The following is a 22282-nucleotide window of genomic DNA, read 5'->3' on the forward strand; positions in this document are numbered from 1 at the left end:
CCAGGATGTTTGAGGTGGAGGTAGAGGCAAGGGCATTGGAAATACACGGACAGCTTTGACAACATAGTGAGTTTAAGGCTGCCGGGCTACATGAAGTCCTGTTTGAACAACAACAAAGACAGAGACAAATATGAGAGATCATAAAACATAGAAATCACCAACACTCACTACTTACCACGCGTCAGCACTTTTCTAAGCTTTTAACATTTTAAAAAAGGTTTTCTATTTTTTTGTGTGTGTGTGTGTTTGAATGTTTTATCTGCATTTATGTGTACCAAATGTTTACATTACCTATAGAGGCCAGAAAAGGGTATCAGATCCCTTGGAGTTAAAGTTCCTGATGGTTGTGAGCCACCAAGTAGCACTTACGGAAGAGCAGAAGCCTCATGTTCTCCAGGTCTTCCTTACAGCTCCTGTTGGAAGCCTTTGAATTGATTGACTCCTGACCGCAGTCAGACACTGTAGGCCAGCAGTGCTTAACTTTCGGGTCAAGATCTCTGTTCACAGGGGTTGCATTGATGTTGACATGACATTCATAACACTAACAAGACAAGGTATGAAGTAGCAACACAATCATGTCTGGGGTTGCAACAATAGGAAGGAAGGTCAAGAACCAGTGCTGTAGATATTTATATCCTTTCCTGCTCCAAGTCAGGTAGTGGCAGAGGTGAGCTCCAAGACTGGGCTTCTCTCAAGCCCTTAGCTGTTGAGAAGATTGTGTAGAACTTTTTTTAACAGAAGGCAATCTTGAATTTTTTTTTTTTTTTTTTGTGTGAAATTTTCCAATTTTAAATGTTGACTTTTTAAAAAATATTTTTGTGGGATGCAGTTTATTGACTTAGCCTTGTAAAATGTAGCCTTCAATGTTTTGTTTTGTTTTTAGTATAATCCCAGTCTTGTACAACTATCACAATATTTTCAGCATCTCTGAGGTAGACCCCTTTCGTATTAAACTGTGAATCCTCATTTTCCCTTCTTGAGGTCTGTGAAAACTGCTAGTTTGCCTTCTGTGTCCATGGATTGGCTTGTTTTGGATAATTCAAATGAGTACACAGAGTCATAAATAATAATGATCATGTTAGCTTGTGGCAGATGCCTCCAAAAGACAGTTTGAACCGAGGACGGATTTTTTTCATGGCCTCATGGTCCATTGTGGAGGCCCTGTGCTAACACAGAGCAGGATGCTGAGGGCCTGGAAAGCAGAGCCGCTCAGCTAATGCAGTTCAGGGGATGGGACAGAGACAAGGTATTGGCTGAGGTATCCAGGGTACTACCCATCTCGTGACTCCTCCCACCAACTACAGTTTTCCCCATCTTTCCTCATTCAGTATCCAACTGATGAGTCTTCTCCGAGAGCTCTAAGCATTCAGCACAGAAGCCTTTGACAACAAAACAGTAACTTTTAGTGCTGGTGTTTTTCGTGTGTGTGTGTGTGTGTGTGTGTGTGTGTGTGTGTGTGTGTGTGAGAGAGAGGGGGGGGGGGGAAGGAGAGAGAGAGGGAGAGAGAGAGAGACATTTGGAAGTCACAGGAAAACTTGCAGGAGTTGGTTGTCCACTTTCACATGTATGGATTTGGGAAAGTCACCATGCTTTGCAGCAGTAATACCTTTATTCATGAGCCATTTCGAGAGTTTCAGTGATGAGTTGGGGAATGTATGGAGAGATTACAATTGTTTTGTTTTTAAAACAGGATTTCTTTATAGCCCTGGCTATCCTGGCACTTGATCTGTAGACCAGGCAAGCATCAAACTCAGACATACATGCCTGTCCCTGCCTCCTGGTGCTGGGATTAGAGGTGTTCCCTGCCACTGCCTGGGTCTTGAGTAACTTTTATATTGCTCACCACAGTGACTGTAAGGTTTTATATCCCCACCACCAACATATGGAGTTCTTTTTTGAAAAAAATTTTTTCTTTCTTTCTTTCTTTTTTATTTTTTTAAATATAGCTGCTGAGTGGATCTAGTTTCTGTTTAGACTCCACATCTGTGTGTGTGTGTGTGTGTGTGTGTGTGGGTGTGTGTGTGTGGGTGTGGGTGTGTATGTGTGTGGAGGGCCATGCACTTTGGTACTGCCATTGTCTGTTATCTGTATTACAAACAGATTGAATCAGGGGATAAACGTCAACAAAAAGAAAAACAACAAAACTCAAGGATAAAAATCCATTCTGTAAGATGGGTAGTGTTAGAGCCCACTTTTGATTCCAGCACTCTGGAGGCAGAGGCAGGCAGATCTTCTGAGTTCCTGGCCACCCTAGTCTACAGAGTAATTCCACAATAGCCAGGACTACACAGATAAACTCTGTCTTGAAGAAAAACCAAAACAATAACAAAACCCCCCAAATAATCCATTCTGTGCGTTCATCATATTTTTACTTTCTCTGAGATACATTTCAATCATTTGAACTCAAGGTGTACCTTGAGTCAGGCTCTAGCACGTTTACGATGGCTGCCACTGTCCCGGAAACCATTTGGAAGAACATTCATGTTTTGTGAGGAATGCCTGTTTTCTGGAGAAAGGCAAGACACTTTTGAAAAGCATGAAAGGCAGATTTTTCATCAGGAATTTTCAGTTCCCATTTTCTGATCTGAAAGTCCTTCATGCAGAGCAGATAGAGTGTGCAGGGGTAGGGTTGGGAGAATCAAAGTCTCCAGGTTCTTCTTTTCATCAAAAGAGAATCTAAGCTGAAAAATAGGAAGGGCTGAATCTTTGCTGTCAGCTGTTGATGAAAGCATTTAAAATGGAATGGCCTTAGGTGTGTAAAAACTGTATTTCTGGCAAGAAAGGTTAGAGATCAGTACAATTGGAAAAGTATTTGGATTATTAGTACTCGCATGATTCATTCTCTTCCTCTTCTCCCCTCTCCTCCTTCCTTTTCTTTCCCTTCTCTCCCCTTTCCTTTCTCCTTTTCTCTCTTTCCTCTCCTCTCCTCTCTCCAGTCTCACTATGTGCCCTAGCTATCTTGGAATTCTCAGAGATCCACCTGCCTCTCCTGCCTGAGTGCTAGGATTAAAGGTCTACACTACCATATCTGGCCCATGGCCTCAATTATTATATGAGAATTTGTGTATGTGTCTGTGTGTGTCTGTGTGTGTTATGTATGTATGTGTTTGTGTTTGCATGTACACACTTAGAAGAGAAAAACAGGGAACCACAGTCATGAATAGTTCTTCAAACACATATCAGTGATGAATAACCAAAACTCAAAAATCTTCAGTCCTTTTACCTCTACTAAGGAGAAGTTTGCTACATAGAGGGAAAAAAGGAAATGAAAGTTTTGTTTGACAGTTTGTGTTTTCAGAAGCAATAAACCCCTTGCTGTATCAAGGTACAGCAAGAACAAATAGAGAGCCTGGGTGCCATGTTTCTGATGGCGTGGCTTAATACCTGAGCTTTGCTAAGGGAAGAGGGAAGAAATATCTGTGTGATTCTATCTGTCTCATACTAACAAACATAGACTGTCTTTAAGGATTCAGCTCTAGTGAGCTTGGGGACCAGTTTACACACTACAGTTTGATAAAGTGAGTCCCAGGTTCCAAATGCTCCCTCTCTTATGTAGAAATGCAAAGCTTCCAACCCTGGGACATTGCTGCTTTGATTTTAGAGCATATGCTGCTGACCCTGACTGTGAAATTCTGTGACTTAGTGGTAGGCGTGGCTTCCTATGTGCTCACTGGGAAGGATCAGGACAGATTTTGTAAAAGAAATGAAGCTTCAGGATAGACTTGATTGGCTGAGAGAGTTTTATTGGGAGTGGGTCAGCTGGTAAAGATGTGACCTGTATGAATAGAAGGAGAGCTCGAGCAGGAGCACATTGTAATGTAAGCTGCTGAGGTGTTGGCTCCCCTAGGATATAGAATTCTTTCAGGAAGGAACTTGGTGTACAGAAGTGGTGGAGTTGAAGCAGGGCTGCCTGAAGAGGCTCCTGGATAATTGGGGCTTACCACGGGACAGATGTGGTGCTGGGGAGAGTAAGAGCTATCTGGTTTGCTCGTGCACTGCTGACATCTAAAGTGGCCAGTTTTGCTCACTCCTGTAAACGAAGAAACAGATACAGAGAGGCTAAGTGATTTCCCCAGAGCCATGCAGATAGGAAATGGTAGTGCTTTTCACTGCTGGACCTCTAAGATGGGAGATATACAGTCAGTTCAGGGAAAGCCTTTAGAGTACAAAGGTGACTCGGGGAATTGTTTGTAACAGTGTGCTAACCTCTGCATTTTACTGCATAGGAGATAGCACGCTAAAACTCTACATAATAGGTCTCATTTATAGCTGAATGTTGGGCTGTTTTCCCATTTCTCTTTTATAATTTCATCTTTTTTTTTAAAATTACCCAACCTAAAGATGTAAGAGATTTCAAATCAGATTTATCATTATACTTCAGGTAGCTATTAAACATCTAAAAATATTTGAGTATTGACTACATTTTATGAATTACCTTTATGTTACCATTTATAAACTTGTACATTTACATTTTTCTCTTATTTTAAGCAGTAAGCTCTAACTGATGACTTTTTCTGTGGTTTAATTAATACACCACTGTTTACACAAATGAGTAAGAAAACCAACTAAATCAAGGCTTTGCACTGATAGATAGTAAGCAATGCATTTTGTAGAATGAACATGTACAGTCTAAGTCTTCACTTCAGGTCTCCACTGTTGTAAATTTCCTTATAGTTCTAACTCTGCACGTGTCAGAAATTCTGGTTACTGAGCTGGTGAATTCAATTTATTCACCACTCCTTCTCTACTAGAATACTGATGTATCTGAAAAACTGCACAGTATTTCACTAGAGAGAACAGTTAAGGAAAGGCCTGAGAGACCCCTCGTACAGAGCAGAGCCCAGGAACTCTGGTGAAGACAGAAGGTACATCTGGCTAGAACAACAAGAGAGGAACAAAGAAAGGCTCTGCAAATTGTAGTGGAACGGGGGGGGGGGGGGGGGGGGGACCCAACACATTCCTAATTCAGCAAATCTGATTTTCTTGGTGCTCAAATAACGTTAGTCTTTTGAAGTTGATAATAAAGAATACTCTCTGTTACCAACCCTGCAATTCACACACATAAATATACTTAATTTACTGGTTTCCATGTTTATTAAAACATTGTATTAGGACTGGTTTTCTCTCAAACAAAAATGCTTGTGTAGGCCTTAGAATGTTTTTAGCAGGTCAGACTCTCTCTCTCTCTCTCTCTCTCTCTCTCTCTCTCTTTCTCTCTCGTGTGTGTGTGTGTGTGTGTGTGTGTGTGTGTGTGTGTGTGTGTGTGTGTTCACACATAAATATATAACACTGTAACACTGCATATACAAGGTGGAAAGACCAACCCCAGCTTTTGTTTTATTGTGCATTGTGATACCTTTGAATGAACCATGTTGTGGCTGATATACCATGGAAAGAGTTTTCTGATAAAGGGAGACCTTGTTAGCTGTGGGATCTTCTGGGGATATACTTAGTTTAGGTCAGTGAAGTAGGAAACCTTTTTTCTTTTTTAATGCATTCTTGAAAGGATAAAATGATCAGAATTTGGCAGCATTTTTTTCCTTAAGGAAAATATTTTTTATGTGTATGTGTTGTTTTGTCTGTGGGTATATATGTGCACCATGTGTGTGCCTGGCACACACTGAAGCCAGAAGGGGCATAGGACCCCTGAATTGGAGCCTTCATTGTGGATGCTGTGAATTGAACCCAGGTCCTTTGGAGGACCGGACAGTGCTTTTCATTGCTGAGCCATCTCTGTAGTCTCCAGTCTTATCTTTAAACTGCATTCATTTTGAATGGTATGAGGAGCTTTTAACACAGGCATTTTGATAAATGCTTAATTAATTCCGTCATGTATTCTGTGATTTAGTTTTTAAGGCCTGGTGCCTAGTGGAGTGCCTTCCATACAGTATGTCATCAGGAACTTCTTTGTAAATTGCAACTTTCTTATTCAAACATTACAAAGTAACCACCATGTGCAGTATCAACAGGTACTGAATGATTGATCCCATATAAGACACACAAGTATATCATAACTATATTAAATGTGTATAAGTTGTATGAACCATTCTCTTTATTGTTTGAGAGGATGGAATATTTATAAACAAGGTCATTAGTTTCTTTCCTGACAGGAAAAACTAAGTATTTGGATTTCTGTTTTATTATTGTTCATAAACAATGTTCTTTGTATAAGGAATACTTTTAAAAGGATGCCAACATTTGAATAGCAGACACACTTTCTCTCTCTCTAAGCTTTGCATTGTGTTTCCATTGGTAACTCCTTCAAACTACTAATTAGGAGTCCTAAAACAACTGCAGATAATACTAGAAACTGTCTTTTCTGTAAAGCAGTAGGACTTTTGATGGGTGGTAAAGACAAACAGGACCTGGCCAGGAAACCCCAGGAACTGCTTGTCCCTACATCCTCTTTAATTTGGTAGTAAATGTCACTGATACGCAGTTCGACAGCACTCTTAATTGCTGGGTCTGATACAAGTCAGAATAATAATTTAAACTTGGTACCAAGTGCTTTCGAAGGATCTTTTCCTGTAGTCCTTAGAAGCCTGGCCTTATCTCCATTTTCCAGATTAGGGAACTGACATTGGGAAACTGGGTAACGTGCCCAAGGTTGCATATTTGTAATCAGAGGAACTCCATATCAATCCAGCAATAAGAGACTGGCTTTGCAGCCCCACCTCCCCTTTCTTGTTGTTTTGTTTTCATTTTGCTTTGTTTGCTTTTTTTTTGACAAGTAATAATGTTGCTCTGGCTGTTCTCAAGATCACTCTGTAAACTGCTGTGCTCTTAGAACTCACAGAGAGCCCCATGCCTCTATCTCTCCAGTGCTGGGATCACAGGCATGTGCCACCACACGTCCCCTCTTTGTCAGTTATAAATCATTCAACATTGACTGTATACAACTGTTAATATTAAAACAATGCACTAAAGTACCCGTGGCATACCCCTTTCATCTTGGTTCACAATAGCTGTTACTGACGTGTTTTAATAGCTATCATGAGGCTGAGATTTAATACTTAGAATTTTAAGGTCTGTTCTGTTCTAGTATACTAGATAAAAACTTTGAAAACAAAAGAATTATCCAGCAGAAATCAAACTGCCATATTGGTCTTTATTGGTTGGAAGTCCCATTTCGGTTGTGTGAGCAGAAGGATCAAGCAGTGTCTTTAGAAAGTGAGACCAAACCAGCTTCGTTCTCCACTCTCACTTTTCTTTTCATTCTTGCCCTATCTGTCCGGCACTCAGAATGTCTATACTCGAGATCTGAGCTCCGAGGGCGGTGTCTAAGTGGTTTCGTTCTGAGTTTCCAATAGCTATGGTTTTGGTATCTCAATGGCAATGCTTCTAAGCTTTGCGTTAAGTTAACAGTTCCAAGGACCAGTAGAATTCAAATTTTAATTTATCTTAAATGTAGATTTACACAATCCAAACTGATAAATAAATCATCTTGGGAAGAAACATTTATGCAAATGTTTCAATGATTAATGAACAATTTTAAAGTCTGCATTGGAGACACACAAGCTATGTTGAATTAGTAATAGTACCATGTGTTTTAACCTTGTATTTTGCTCATTGGTATTCTTATATTAGGAAGTTAAAACGTACAGAAATTAGTTCTTAGATGTAGAAATCTTAACATTAAAAAACTCATCTCAGTTAGTTTTGATAATATCTATCCCTTGGTATTCCAGGACCCCCCACAGAATCCCAAAGTGACAAATGCTCAAGTCCCTTCTATAAACGGACACATAACCTACACATATCTCTCAGTCCACATCACATCATCTCTGGGTTACTTTCAGTACTTACATAAAATGTAAATTCTACATGAGTAGTTGTTACATTGTGTTTAGGGAAAGTTTTAAAAACATGTAAATGTTCAGTTTAGATGCAGTTTTTAAATTATGGAAAATAATCTAAACTTAAGTTAGTTGAATCTGTAGGTATACAGCCCGAGAGTTCAAAAAACAACTGTCCTTTGATAAGCACTCAGCAGATTCCCTTTTTGGGTTTCTTGGTGTGCAACCCAGGAAGGAAAAAACCCTATCCATCCATTTCTAAAGGAGTCTAACAAATTGTGTTTATGCTTTATTTAAGACAAGTTCTTAATGTGTTTCTCAGCCTTATCTGGATTTCTGTGCTGGACTCTGGGTGCATTCCACACTAAGTCCTGACTTTAATATATTATGGATACATTTCCATATTCCCTTTTGCTTTCATTTAAACATCTTAAAGGGTTTTGTAAATTAGACATTTCTTCAACAGAGATGTTGGTCACATCTGTATTACTAGATATTTGCTTTTTTTAAAAAAAAGCAACAAATAGCAGCAAGTACAGAAAACCCACCCCCTCACCTAGTTCTAGCCTAGAAGACATCTGTAAGTCAGGCTCTGAGCAGGCTAGAGAAGTGCTGCTCTACTGAGGTAACAGAATAATAGGGACATTTACCATCGGCTCCTAGTGATGGTCTACTCCTATGCTTCTTTGATGGTCCTCAGACCGTCACTTACACAAAAGTTGTGTATGTGCATTTGGAGGAAGTGGTGAGTTTATGCGCTAGTGCTTAATTTAGTGATCAACATCTGACCAGTGTCTTTTGTATATTCCCTAAGCCATGGGTTCTCATAGGATCCTAGGAAAGACAACCATAAATAGTGAGAGACTAATAACTCAAGTTTAAATTGACACACTGATTTTGTGGCCCCCTTCTTGCTGGAGAATAAATTCAAGTTCCCAGGACACAGTGTGACCTTCAGTTGTTGGTACTGAAGTACACGTGTCTAGTTTGCCACGCAGCAGGGGCTTGATACAGACACCTGGGCTAACACCTGGGCAGCATTTTCACACCTGCCGCTGGCAGCTTTGGTTTCCGGGCGTCCGCACACAGTGGCGGCTTCCCATTCATGCTCCAGCTACTGTGCAGCCGCCCGCGAACCCGGAGCGAAGTGCTGGTGCCGGGCTCCGGAGGGAGGGCCTGGGCGACGCATTCGTCGCTGCGCCGGGGCCGACCGGCAGGCTCTTCCATAGGTGGCTGCGTTTCCGACTTCGCCCTGGCTCCACTCCGGGGGCTTGACGTGCAAACTTCGCCGGAGCGAGCAGAGAGGGAGGGACCGGCGAGGGGGAGGAGGCGACAGGAGGCGCCTCCGCTTAAGGGAGCCGGCCGGGCGCCGCCGCTCGGACGGACGCGCGGACGGAAGGAAGGAGCGGGGTTGCTGGCCGGGCCGGGATGCGAGCGCCCGCAGGGTGGGCAGCCGTGGGCCGGGACGCGGGCGGGCCTGAGGTCACGGCAGGTCGGCTCCGGGCGCTGGCCTCCCGAGGCGGGCCGGGCCGGGCAGTCAGCGCCGCAGTGGCGGCCGCAGCCGGCGCCCTACGAGGGCCGCGGGAGGCGAAAGCGAAAGCCAGCCGCGCCGTGGACTTTGCGCCCGGGCGGGGGCGGCCGCGGGGGCCGGGGGCTGTCAGCACCGCCGGCCTGCGGGCCGCGCACGCCGCCTGAACTCTTCGGAGCCTCCTTAAAAGCGGCCCCCGCGCCACTCTTTTCCCCCTTTTTGTTACATTGTAGGAGCGGAAAGAATGTCGGAGCGGGCCGCGGATGACGTCAGGGGGGAGCCGCGCCGCGCGGCAGGCGGAGCAGCGGCCGCCCGGCAGCAGCAGCCACAGCCTCTGCAGCCCCAGCGGCAGCACCCGCCGCCTCGGCGCCCACGGCCGGAGGACGGCGGCACCGGGGCCGCCACCACCTCGGCCGCCGCCATGGCGACGGTGGGGGAGCGCAGGCCCCTGCCCAGTCCCGAAGCGATGCTGGGACAGTCGTGGAATCTGTGGGTGGAAGCTTCCAAACTTCCTGGGAAGGATGGTGAGTGTCCACGCCTCCCGGTTCCCCCCGCCCCCAGCATCCCCCTTCTCCGGCCCCGCTCCCCTCCCCCGTGCCGCGTCCTGTGACCCGCCCCCTCGGGGGTCAGAGATGCTATCTTTTGCTGGGTTGTGGAACGCTCTCGGAGGTGCCCACACCTACCCTGTGCGTGCGTGAGCGTGCGTCACACTCCAGGCCACTGACCTGCCTCTCCCCTCCTCCTGTGTGTGTATATCTCCTAGGGACCGAATTGGATGAAAGTTTCAAGGAGTTTGGGAAAAACCGTGAAGTCATGGGGCTCTGTCGGGAAGGTGAGTCCAGCCACTCTGGTGGAGTTTATACCCAACCTTGGGGAAGTTTTCTTGTTTCAGCCCAGCTTTCCCGCTTGCCACATTGTGGATGCTGCTGAAGGGGAAAGAACGGTGTGGGCTTAACATTGGGGGGGGGGGGTGACAACTGATTTCTAGGGGCTCTCTGCAATGGGCAGTGACCTGGATCCCTTCTAGAAGCCAGAAAAGCAATTCAAAGTGATGGTCATGGAAACAGGCGGGGAGTTTAACCTAGATCCCTTTAGTTATGGAAAACACCAGGGAAGATAAGAGTTCCAATCATTGGAAAGTAGTGCCTTTCTGAGGGCACTGTAGAGAAGGAACCTTGACCAACCCAGACTTCCTTAAGGCAAAGAGAGTGAATTTTGAGTTATTATTGTTGTTTTATTATTTTAGCTTTTTGAGATAGGGTTTTTCTATGTAGTCTTGGCTGTCCTGGAACGTGCTTTGTAGATCAGGCTGGTCTTGAACTGAGATCTGCCAGCCTTTGCCTGTTGAGTGCTGGAATTAAAGGCATGTACCACCATGGCGGAAATTTGAACTCTAAAACTAAAAATATTTTAACCTCCTCGTACCCTTGTTTGTATAGGATTTAAAGCAAACGTTTAGGATGCTACCAAAAGATCGTCACAAGCATGGAGTACACTCAGGATTTGTGTGATTGTTGGCTTTCTATGACTTTTGATTCATAATGACTACCTGGGAAGTCTGTGGTGAGAAAGGTCATGGCCTTGAGTCAAGTTTGGGATTCGGAGCACTGAGTTTACATGTGCCCATGCAATTTGATTTCTCACCTGTAGCCATTTATTTTGGCAGCAATTTTGTTCAGGGCTCAAGAAGCAGAACTTTGGCAGCTGGATTTCTAAATCCACGACTGGCTCATTACTGTACTGGCCTTACAGTCTGCAGGCTTTAGCTCTCACCTTTTCTTCCTTTTCCCTGCTTTGACTTCTTCAGCTGGCCACATGGTCTGTTGGTATTGCCAAGAGGAATACTGATGCAGCCCCAAGAGTGCTTCTGGTTGAAACAGGTTATAGGGCAAACCATTTGAGTTTTGGTGAGGATTGCTGTTTGAGGGGAGAGGAAGGAGAGAAAGCACAGGACTTGTTGGTGATGTTGCAATAGGAAAAATCAGTTGTTAGTCCGGTTTTAGTGGTGACTTGGCAGTCCGCCTGGGCTTGAAAAATTAAAATCACTAAGTGGCAACTCCGGTAGGAAGTGTTAGAGTGGAGCGTTAGAGGTCCTGATCCACTCTTGCTCCTAGTCTCTATTCCTGCTGTGGATGTAGTCCCTTAAATGGCTCCAGCGGCTCTGAACACAGGATGCCGATTGTTGGTAATTCCCTTGTAGAGGATGAATGTTTCTCTGAATGCCTTGATCTCTGAGACTCAAGAACATTTAGCTACTGAACCCATTTCTGTTCTGTTTGATGTTTTCTAATGAGAATAGGGTCGTTAGCCAATTTTCTAAGATCTCATACCTAAGGCCAGAAGGAATCAAGAACCTAGTTGTATTAGCAATCTATAAAACAGTCTGTTAGAGGTTGGTTTGGGTGATTTTTGTTGCTGTTTTATTGATTGTTTGGCCGGGTCCTCCTGTGCACCTCTGGCTGTTCCATAACGCAACGTGTAGATCTCCAGCTGGCCTGGAACTTAATGGAGCTCTCTGCCTGTGCCTCCAGAGCTCAAGTGTTGGTTAAAGCTGTGCAGTCCTCCACCTGGCTTCCATATTTAAACTCGTTTGTATATGTCCATGTTGAGAGGTGTGAGCTGCCATGTGGGTGCTGTGATTTGAACCCTGGTCCTCTGGAAGAGCAGTCAGAAGGTGGAGCCATCTTTTTAAAGCTGCTTTCTCCATTTAAAAGATGCTGCAGCTGTCAGGTTGTCTGGAGCTTATGCTTTCATATTTTGAGACTGAAGTTTTGTTACTGAAAGTCCAAGCTTGAAAGACTGAGGCTACCTTGACTGCCCCAGAGAGTCGGGAAATAGACTGAAGCGCTCCGAGATCCTGCATTAGCCACCCACCCACACCCCACCAAAAGCACACCTGTTGGCACATGCTTGTAATCCCACTGCTGGAGGGAGGGAGGGAGATTGGGGGAAGGAGAGAGCTAGTGAGTTGTATCTCTGGAGCTTCCTGTCCAGTCAGTCTTGGTGTGCTCCAGGTTAGTGAGGGACCATGTCTCAAACCACAAGGTCGCTGGCTTCAGGGGAACTGATATATCTGAGGTTGACTTCTGTCCTCTACATACATGTGTGCTTCAAACACAACATATACCTTCCTACAAAGAGAAATAATGATCCAGACCTGTATGTTCTCTTAAGACTGATTAAGACTCACTTACCATTGTCTTTAGTTAAGACTGTCTTCCATCAGCCAGTGATGCTTTGGAATTAAATCTGTATGTATTTATCTCATCAATGAAGTTAAACTGAGAAGAAATATGTATATAATTTGATCATATTAATGAAATACTAAAAGTGAGAAATTGTCCATTATGAAGATCTTGAGAATCATAAAGACCTTGATTCTTTAATTCTTCAATTGGTGATTTATTTGCCAGAGAGTTAGCAAACATGGGGTATGAAATTAGTTTTTTGATCTTTCTGAAAATAACTTTTATTTGGGAAAGGAGGTGCTAATACCTATTTCCCAAGGTTATTGTAAAAGGTGAAAATTAGATAACTTGTTGCACAGTGACTTCTTTGACTTTGAGCTCCTGGTAATGCTAGAATTGACTTTTCAATTTGTTTTTTATTGTCTTTTCTGCTTAGAACCCTTGAATGGGCTTTTAGGGATCAGAGTTTTGAAAGTATGTGTAAAATAATGTATATTCCTACTCCCTAGGGCAGAGTGGCTGAGCCACTTTTTCTGGATTCTCAGTGCCAAAGTTCAAAACTGCAAAGTTAGATGCTCTTGTGTTTTTTTCTCCTTTCGCTGTAACTCGCTTTAGCCAGTTCGTCCATATCCCCAAATTAGTGCTGTGGAAGAAGTGTGGAACAATAAAGGTAGGTGGGAATGGCATGGCATTCGTTTTTCATCTTCTCAGCACATGGAGACTGTTAGGGTGGTGGTCAGTCACCCTTCAGAGATTAGCCCATTGCTCGTCTGCATCCTGATTTCATACTGCCTACCTTTATAAATTACTGTATTAGTTGATAGTATTGTGGAGTTTGTTGAGCCAAGGTTGATAATATATTTTGAATTTTTATTGAAAGAACTCCGAAGGTCAGTTATGTTTTTCTTTAAAGTTTTAACTTAAAACTTTACTTAAAAATTTTCAAATTTTTTTGTTTGTGAAATTTACCAAATTTATGTTTAAATGGAATTAATTGATGTGAATAACCAATTAGGAATTTGATATTAATGTCTAGGTCCATAGGGTGACGTAAAGGATGAACATAAAAAGTTTAGTTTTATGGCAAGCTTGCAGACCGTGTCACAGTAAGAATCAACAGCAGTGGTGCTGGGCACTTGCTTTGCTTCAGAAAGTCAGCTGTAGCATCACCGAATCCACTCACATGATACCGAGAAGCTCCCTTGAACTTTCCTTTGTTCTCTGTTGATCTGAGAATATGCATTATGTGATAGCTCTTTATTATGTGCCTTCCTGGGCCAGAGACCTTGTTGATGAAAGCATATTCAGCCTCTGTGCACCTTTGGACTCAGTAAGCATTTGTTAAAAAATTACAATGACTGGGACTACTAGGAGGATTGAACTGCACTGCTGTGGAGTGCTTGGTTCAAATGACTGACTTGCGTTGTAGTGGGTAGGGGTAGGACCACTGTAATTTGGCTCTAGGAGAGGCCTGAGGCTGTCAGTGTTTGATATTGCTTTGCCCAGGTTTTAGTGCCCACTTACACGTTTCTAGAAAGACCAAAGATGTATACTGTACTGTGTGCCTGATATTTACTGCCACAGTAGCACTCTAGCAGCCCAAAATGATGTTCCTTATCTAAGTAATGGGAAGAGGCCAGTCAGGTGTTTGATGTTTTGAAGACAAGCGGTGAGGAGCTAGTGTCTCTCCAGAGTAATCTCTGCAGTACCACCCTGTCTTAGTCAAGGCTACTGTTTCTGTTGCTGTGATGGAACACCATGACCAAAGCAACTGGAGGAGGAAGTGCTTGGGCTTCCACATCACAATTCATTGTCACCAGAAGTCAGGACAGGAACTCAAGTGGAACAGGCACATGAAGGTGCTACTGATGCAGAGACCTTGCTCCCCATGGCTTGCCCAGCCTGTGTTTTTGTAGAACTTAGTACCACCAGCCCAAGGACGTCACCACCCCAATGGGCTGGACAGTCCCTGGTCAATCACTGAGAAGATGATTGGCATTTCCTTAATTGAGGTTCCCTCCTCTTAGATGATATTAGCCTGTATCAAGTTGACAAAACAGCACACACCCTTTTTCTTTTCTCCTAGGGCAGAATGGATTGTGGTTAGTGAACTGAAAAAGGATAGGTGTTCATTTACCGTACTGTTAAAGACACCACATTATAGACATAAAGTCCTTTCCCTAAGACAGTTCATTGTTCTTTCCAGATTCTCATACCTGGCCCCCACCATTAAGGTTTTCTTATGTATGATTTGAAACACAGAAAAACAAAGAGAATAATCTGGTGAGCCTCCACTCTGGCCATCACGCGACTGTAGTGACTGAGTCATAGCTCAGCGCTGTTTAATCTCTGCCCCACAGTGAGTTGTTTTGAAGCATGCCACAGGCCTCATAGTATTTCATCTGCTTTTTGTCTGATTGCTTAGGCCTCACCGTGTGTTATAAAAAGGGGAGCCTTTACGTTGTGCCTTTGTTCTGAGGCATGTGGGGTTGCCATTTCTCTGTGTATAAGGGTTATGCAGGTCACAGTCCTTACAGTCTGCATGCCAGGTGAGAATTTAAACCATACCTACTAAGGAAGCATTGAAGTTTGTGTTCTTTGCCTTTGGATCATCTTGGGCTAGTTTGTGAATGAATGCACTTAGGAGCACTTAGGTGATCTTGTTGTGAGTGCCTCATTTGAGACACCATCTGCAGGTAAGCATGGGTACAGCAGTGTAAGAGCAGCTACCTGGCTGACCCATAGCCCCCTGTGTAGTGCTATAGCTGTAGGGTATGCATTCACCTAAGTTGAGGAATCTCAGAGCCAGACTAGACACTCTTCTAACAAGTTTCCTTCCTACCTCTAATCACCATAGATATTCTAGTCAAAACTACAGACCATGGCTTTTTATGTTGCCAAAGAAGTGAAAGAAAATCTTAAAGATATGTCATGTGAAATTTATGTGAAATTCACATATCATTGTCCCTAAAGAAAGTTGTGTTGGGACATGGCCACAGGCACTATACTTTTATATCTATGACTATTCTCCCAACATAGGAATCAGCAGTGTTAAGTGGGGTACAGCAAAGACTACACAACCTATGATCTCAGCTATTTACTGTCTGGTCCATCATGGGAGGAGTCAACTGACCCTGTCTTCCTAAGTTCCATGGTTGATGAAAGTGAACCCCTTCTACTGAACATAACTGACATTTTCTTCCAAACTTTTTGTGTTAAGGGTAGAAGACAGTGTTCCTTAGCCAAGGGTTTATTTACTATTGGAAGAATGTGGGACAGAAAAAAGAAAAGACTTTGCTTAAGATTCCTTGTCAGATGTAGTTTTTTATTAAAAAAAAAAAAGATAGGCATGTCTCATCATACACCTTGACTGGTCCAGAACGATGTTAGTTAGCAAGAAATCCTCCTGCCTGTGCTTCTGAGTGCTAGAATTAAAGGTGCATGCCGGCACTTCCAACCATGTCTTGTTTACATTGAAATTATTTGTTTATGTTTTCAGATTGCCTTCTTCTGACTAACACACAATAAAAAGAGCCCACAAGTGCGTTAAGGACACCATTCAGCACTTACCAGTCCTAGGCTCTTGTCCTCTCTGCCCTGTGTCCATGCTTTCCGTGATTGACTCATACAGAGCAACAGAAGGTTCACTGCCGGTTTTCAGGAACATTGGGCCCTGGCAGGATGCTTAGGTTACTACACTGCTATGAGAGCGAATACTCAGGAATAGGAGGAAAGACGTTTTGTGAGATTTATTTTTTTCCCACTCAAACTTTTCATAGCTTTTGTCTTTTAGCTGACTTAGAGAAGCTCAAGTTTCGTCTTGGGAATGAATAGCAAGGCTTTATTCAAAAGCAAAAGTGTGTTTTGATTTTTAAAAGGTAGACTGCATTTATAGATCCCAGTGTCTTATGGTTTTGTGCTTGCTAAAATGCATAACACTTGGCATAATCCGTGCTGATCCCCAAGCCTTCCCTGAGTGACTCAGTTTGTGGGAACCATGCACAGCCACCTGCGCGAGCTGCCCTCCTCTCGTTTTGACAGGTTCTTGCAAACTCTGTTAGGAAAGAATGAGCAGCGTGCAGATCACTATGGCATGTGCCCTACATTGCTTATTATTTTATTTATTATGTTATTTTTGTCCCTTACATTCTTTAAGTTTATGTACTACATAACAGATGTCAACATTTTCTTTTTTTTTTTTTTTTGGCAACATTTTCACATGTGACATCTTTGTAATTTATACTGTTAGACTCCTGAGACACTTCATTTTATACATAGAAAATCTGGGGTCCTGTTATCCAAATCTCACAATGTTCCCACACCCCTGAGCATAGGACAAGTTTGGCGAGTACATTCACGGTGAAGTTGTCACTGTAATACTTTAGTTACCACCATTTTCTCCATTTTACAGAGGAGAAAGTCTCAGAACTGTGTGATAATTCACCAAGGTTTCAAAGCCTGTAACTTTCACCCTTGGATCTGCCAGCCCTCTATGCTGTGCCGAGCCCATTCCAGATGTATACCTGCTTATGAGCATGACCAAATCAACCTACCCTTTGTTTTCTTAATTTAGTTGAGAAGAACGTTACTACTAAAAAAAAATAAATAAATAAAACTCAAAACAAAGCAAAGAACCAGAACTAGTCTCTTTGAGCCACCAAAGCTGTTTCCTTGGTGAGCTTTTGAGTATGAACTGTATCAGCTTTTAGAAGAAAGATAAAGTTAAAGCTAAGGTTGTAGCAGATAGTAAATATTATCCTCTGGGATTCGTACCATAAAAAATAATCTTTTAAAGGAATTTGGAGAAGTGACATTTCACTATTTGACACCTGTTCAGTGCCAGATTGCTTTTAATCACATTGGTACTCAAACTTCGTGGCAGTAGTTCTAATAAATGTGCCCCTGTGATTACTGAAGGATATTTTGATGTTCTTAAGAGAAAAGGAAGCTATTAGTATTAACAGTTGGGTCTCCTCTGCTTTTGAGAGAAAGGCAGAGGGTCACGTCTTTGTGCATTGTGGACAGTGGGTGTTATGAATGAGCAAAGGGAAGAGAAGAGTGACTCAGGCTCTAGCTGGAAGTTCAGCAGTTGTACTTACTTATTTTTCTTTGTAATGAAGACTCTGGGAGCACGAAATGCTTCTTCTGTTGTGCATGGCAAGGAAATTGTAGCAATTCCTTACCAGCTACACTAAAAACCTTAAGCTCGAGACTTTTTCCGAACCAGGTTTCATTCATGGTTTTGTAGTCTTTGGCTTTATATTTCAAAGAAGGAGGTTTCAGAGATGCAAGGGGAACCCCGTACATAGAATTGTTGTTCGTGTTTGCTCTCGAACTGTTGTGAAGTCCAAGCATCATTACTTTGGGCTAAAGAATAGTCCTTTAACTTTGAACAGAGGCAATATTGGGGACTCCCATTCCAGAGTTAAATCTGTGTTCAAATCCCAGCTCTAGCAGGGGAATGATTTGGAGAGTTGCACTGCTTCTCCAAGTCTCCATTGCCTGTATGATGATGGGAATGCTTGAGAGTGTCTGTCAAGTGCTGCAGGTGCTGCCTTCTGAAGAGCCAGCAAGAGGCACAGCACGTGGGTCGCCAGCTTCAACAGACAAAATGTAGGCAGCTCAAGGAAACCCCAGCAGGCTTAGGATGCTGTCGAGAGTGTAGCAAATTAGTGTGGGTTCTGTGCGTCCTTCAGTGGTAGGGAAGGAATGAGAAGTAGGAGGTGACATCTCTTCCTCTTTTATTGTTTCTTTTCACTCTGACATGCAGAAGGAAGCCTGGTGTGAGTGTTGACTCTTTTCTATTTGTACATATTTGCACATACTTTTTTTTGGATGCTTCTAGTTTGCACATATTAGACTCCTTCCTGGGATGCTTTTCAGACCCCCTTTTTTCGGCAGAAAAATATTCATTATAGGCAACAGGGTAAGTCATCTGCACTGCATTGGAAAGTGGCTGAGAGGCGTAAATGAGAAAGCTATGGTTTTGTAAATGGAGTCTGGAGGGTTTTTTTTTTTTTTTTTTTTTTGCCTAGTAGGGAGTTTAGAAAATTACCTTTTTGATTCTTGAAAATTTTCATTTTATTTCCAGTAGCTCTCCACTTAAGTTACCCTGTTTGTTTTGAAACTGTATGGGAAGTCTTATTATAATGGAAAAATATCACTATCTTTATAGAAAGTGACAGAAGATCATTGTCGAGGTCTATCTTTATTACAGTATTTCTCCTTTTTTCCCTGTTTCTCAAATCTATACATGCTATGCATGTATATGTGTATATGTATGACTGTGTATATATATGTGCATATATATGTGTGTGTATATATATATACACACACACATATATATATGGCCTGCTCAGCTCATATGTTTTACATATATGTATGTTTTCATGACGGTTGGGTATTGATGTTCTCTTCCCTCCCTCTGCATTCCTCAGTTACCTATAGTTTTTTTGTATAATGTTGAGGATGCCCCATGGGCTTTTCTGTGTCTACTCTGGCATTTCCATTGGTCTCATCCTTGTTCGGCTCATGAGTAGGAATTCATTCTGATGAGAAGTTTATGGCTGTAGCGTTTGACATTACTAGGAGGCACAGTCAAAGGCACAACAAACCCCCTTGTCTTCTCCCAAGTCCCTGCCATCCTACAGTGTTCCTTAATCTCACATGCAGGATTGTTCTGTGAACGTATCCTTTGGGCCTAAGCTCCACATCTCTGCGTTTTGATGGGTTATGGTTTTCTTATAGTGGTCTGTTTCAAAGAGAAGTTAGCTTGATAAGAGGTGAAAGCTACACTTAGGTAAAAGGACGGATGTTTAGATTGCTGTAAAGATTATACTGATTTAATAGTCATTGCAGATTCTCTTAGCAGTAGTCATGGCTTCGCTTGCACCAAGCTGTTAGCTCGCTCTCAGTACCAGCCATCGTGTCCATCCTGTGCATGTTGTAAGCTTGATTAGAGAGTTGTTGGTTACTGCCCAGGTGTGTGCCTCTGCTTGACCAGTACTGTGATTGTGTCATTCTGGCCGTCCATACGGTTCATACACAGTAGTCATCGTAGCTGAGGACACGGTTAGTTGCCTGTCTCCTTTGGGAACTCATGGTACATGTTGGTGCTATGAAAGCTAGTCCTTAGGAGGCTTCCAGTTCCAGGTCAGAGTCTCTGGGCCCTGTTTCTGATGTGCACAGTGCTTTCAGGAGAAAGACCTCCTTCCACTCCGGAGGCAATAACATGAGGCTATATGTTTTTGGAGACTTTTGGACTGTGCTGGCCAACAGTTCAAAATAAAGCTTCTCCTATCTGGTAGCGGGGTTTTTGTTAGATGGTCTTTGGTTCCTAGAGGTACCATTGTCACCCCAGATGAGGAAAGTTCATTAAAACTGTACGTGTATATTTATACATAGAATTACATGTTCTACATTTTTGGGTAAGTAGTTAATTGTGTAATTATGTATATATATTTTTTCAGATACCCTTACTGTTATTTTATCCTCTTTGAGTATTTTCCTTCCTCTGTTTCCCATATCAGGTTGGTTATACCCTGCTAATCCTTTTTCTCCCTTCCCATCTCTCTTCTGTATTACCTCCTTCTACTCTTTTCTTGTGTTCCTGATCAGGCTACTTGTATCTTGGTATTTCTCTCTTTATTGGCCTCCAACACTTATCTTGTGGCAATCGTTCTGGTTTACTTTCCTGTTTTTTGCAAATTACTGTAGGCTGTGTGCTCACATCAGAAAGTTTGGAGCCTCTGATGAGAGAGAGAGAGCATGTGGCGTTTGCATTTCTGTATCTGAGTTCCCTTACTCAGTGTGATATCTTTTTTAGTTCTGCGTACTTACCTGCAAAGCTGATGATTTGATTTTCTTCATAGCTGAGTGGTATTCCACAGTACACCTTAGGTATTCACTATCTAATTGTTGCTTGCATGACTACTGGTTGTTTCTGTTTCCTTAGCTGTTGTGAGTAGACCAGCAACAGTTAATGAAGGATGATGATCAATTTTTGAGGTAGTTCTTAGCTATTTTTTTTTCTTTTGAGAACTCTCTATTCATGTTTTTAATCCCTTCCCCCTACCCCATCTCCTGACACCTTTTGCTCCTTTTTTATTGAGTTCATTGTATATTCTGGATAGTAATCCTTTGTTAGATTTACAACTGGCAAAGTTCTTTCTTATTCTGTGGTCTTCCGCTTTATACCGTTGACTGAAATTAATTTTGAGGAAGTGAAGCCTTTTAGTTTTATGAAGTCCCACTTGGCAGCTGTTGGCCTTTAATTCTTGGGCAAATGGCGTCCTATTCAGGAAGTCCTTGCTTGTATTAGATAGGGCACTGCCTGAGGTTTCTTCTAGCAATTGCAGTGTTTCAGGTTTAAGTCTCTGACCCCTCTGGAGTTAGTGTTTGTGCACAATGGTAGATAGAGCTAGCCTTTCTTTGGTCTGCATGTGGACATCTAGTTTTCTCAACAACATTTGTTGTAGGTGATCTTTTTTCTCTAGCATATGTTTTTGGCATCTTTGTCAATATCAAGTGGCTGAAGTTACATGTATGCTTGTTTGGCCTTTAATTTTGTTCCATTGGTCTACATGTCTGTTTTGTGTCAGTGCTGTTTATCTACCTACCTATCTATCATCTATGTATCTGCCTATCATCTATCTACCCACCCACCCATCCATCCATCCATCCATCTATATATCTATCTATTTATATCTGTAGTGCATGTTAATATATGAAATTGTAATCCTTCTAGCACTGTTCTTTCTGCTTGGGATTGAGTTTTGGGATAGTTTCTTTTTTCTGTTTTGGTGAAAAAATGACATTAGAATTTTGATTATGATTCTTTTAATCTATAAAAAGGTTTTGGTAGAATGGTCATTTTCACAATGTTAATTCTACCCATCCTTGGGCTTAGGATATCTTTTCATTTTTAGTGTCTTTCCATTTTCTCTTTATTCCTTTCTTCAGAGGTTTAAAGTTTTTATTGTAGAGTAGAGGGTCCTTCACATCCTTGGTTATGTTTATCCCTATATATTTTATATTCTTTGAGACGACTGTGGATGTAAATATGTCCAAGATCTCTTCCTCTGGGTGTTTGTTGTTCGTATATATAAAAGCCACTGACCTCTGCAAGCTGATTCCGTATCCTACCACATTGCTGAATTCGTTTCTTCTGGTAGGACTTTGGGATCTCTAAGTGTATAGTGTCATGTCCTCTGTAAATAGCCCTATTTGCATGCTTCTGTTTTTCTTGTATGTCTTACTATTGCTGCTGGTACTTGAAGCAGATGGATGCGCACTCATTAGAAGGACTGTGATAGTGGGCATCTCTGTCTCCTTCCTGACTTCAGTGAGATCGTTTCACTCTTCTCGGTTAGGATGTTTCTGGCTCTGGGTTTCTCTTACACAGCTCTTATGGTGAGCTGTATCCCATCTAGCCCTAAGTTCTACATTTATCATGAAGGCATGCTGGAGTTTGTCAAAGGCCTTTTCTGAATTCTTTAATATGATCATGTGATTTTTCTTTTTTATTTGGTCTGACCCAATTTTAAATCATCAGTTACAGGATTTGGACTCTTCACAGTTGGTTGAGGATGACCCTCTTTATTGATAGGCAGGATGCTGCTTTGGTGTTAGACTTCCTAACAGTATAATTGTCCCTTCCAGGATGCTGTAAGTGCTTTATCAGCGTAGAGCTGCCTTGAGAATACTCTCACTGTTTTGCCTTATTTTGTGCCTGTAGCTTTTATCCCCAAAACATTTGAGAAGCAAATGAT

The 22282-nt window shown here is 42.4% G+C and overlaps 1 protein-coding gene across 3 annotated transcripts in view; it reads left to right on the forward strand.

Moving 5' to 3' along the window:
- The window catches only part of ATXN7 (ataxin 7), a gene marked incomplete at its 3' end in the record, with an annotated part of 129400 nt that overhangs the window by 41574 nt on the left and 65544 nt on the right, over positions 1–22282 (forward strand). For 2 of the 3 annotated variants that reach the window (XM_080926538.1, XM_080926540.1), the window contains exons 3-4: positions 9558–9848; positions 10088–10156. In XM_080926538.1, the coding sequence (XP_080782664.1) occupies positions 9569–9848; positions 10088–10156 (349 nt within the window). In that variant the 5' untranslated portion in view covers positions 9558–9568. Of the gene's footprint in view, positions 1–9164; positions 9242–9557; positions 9849–10087; positions 10157–22282 lie in introns of those variants that run through there. The other variant, XM_080926539.1, reaches the window with a different exon arrangement.

The sequence above is a fragment of the Micromys minutus genome, assembly GCF_963924665.1.
Source record: "Micromys minutus genome assembly, chromosome: 12".
Classification (NCBI taxonomy): domain Eukaryota; kingdom Metazoa; phylum Chordata; class Mammalia; order Rodentia; family Muridae; genus Micromys; species Micromys minutus.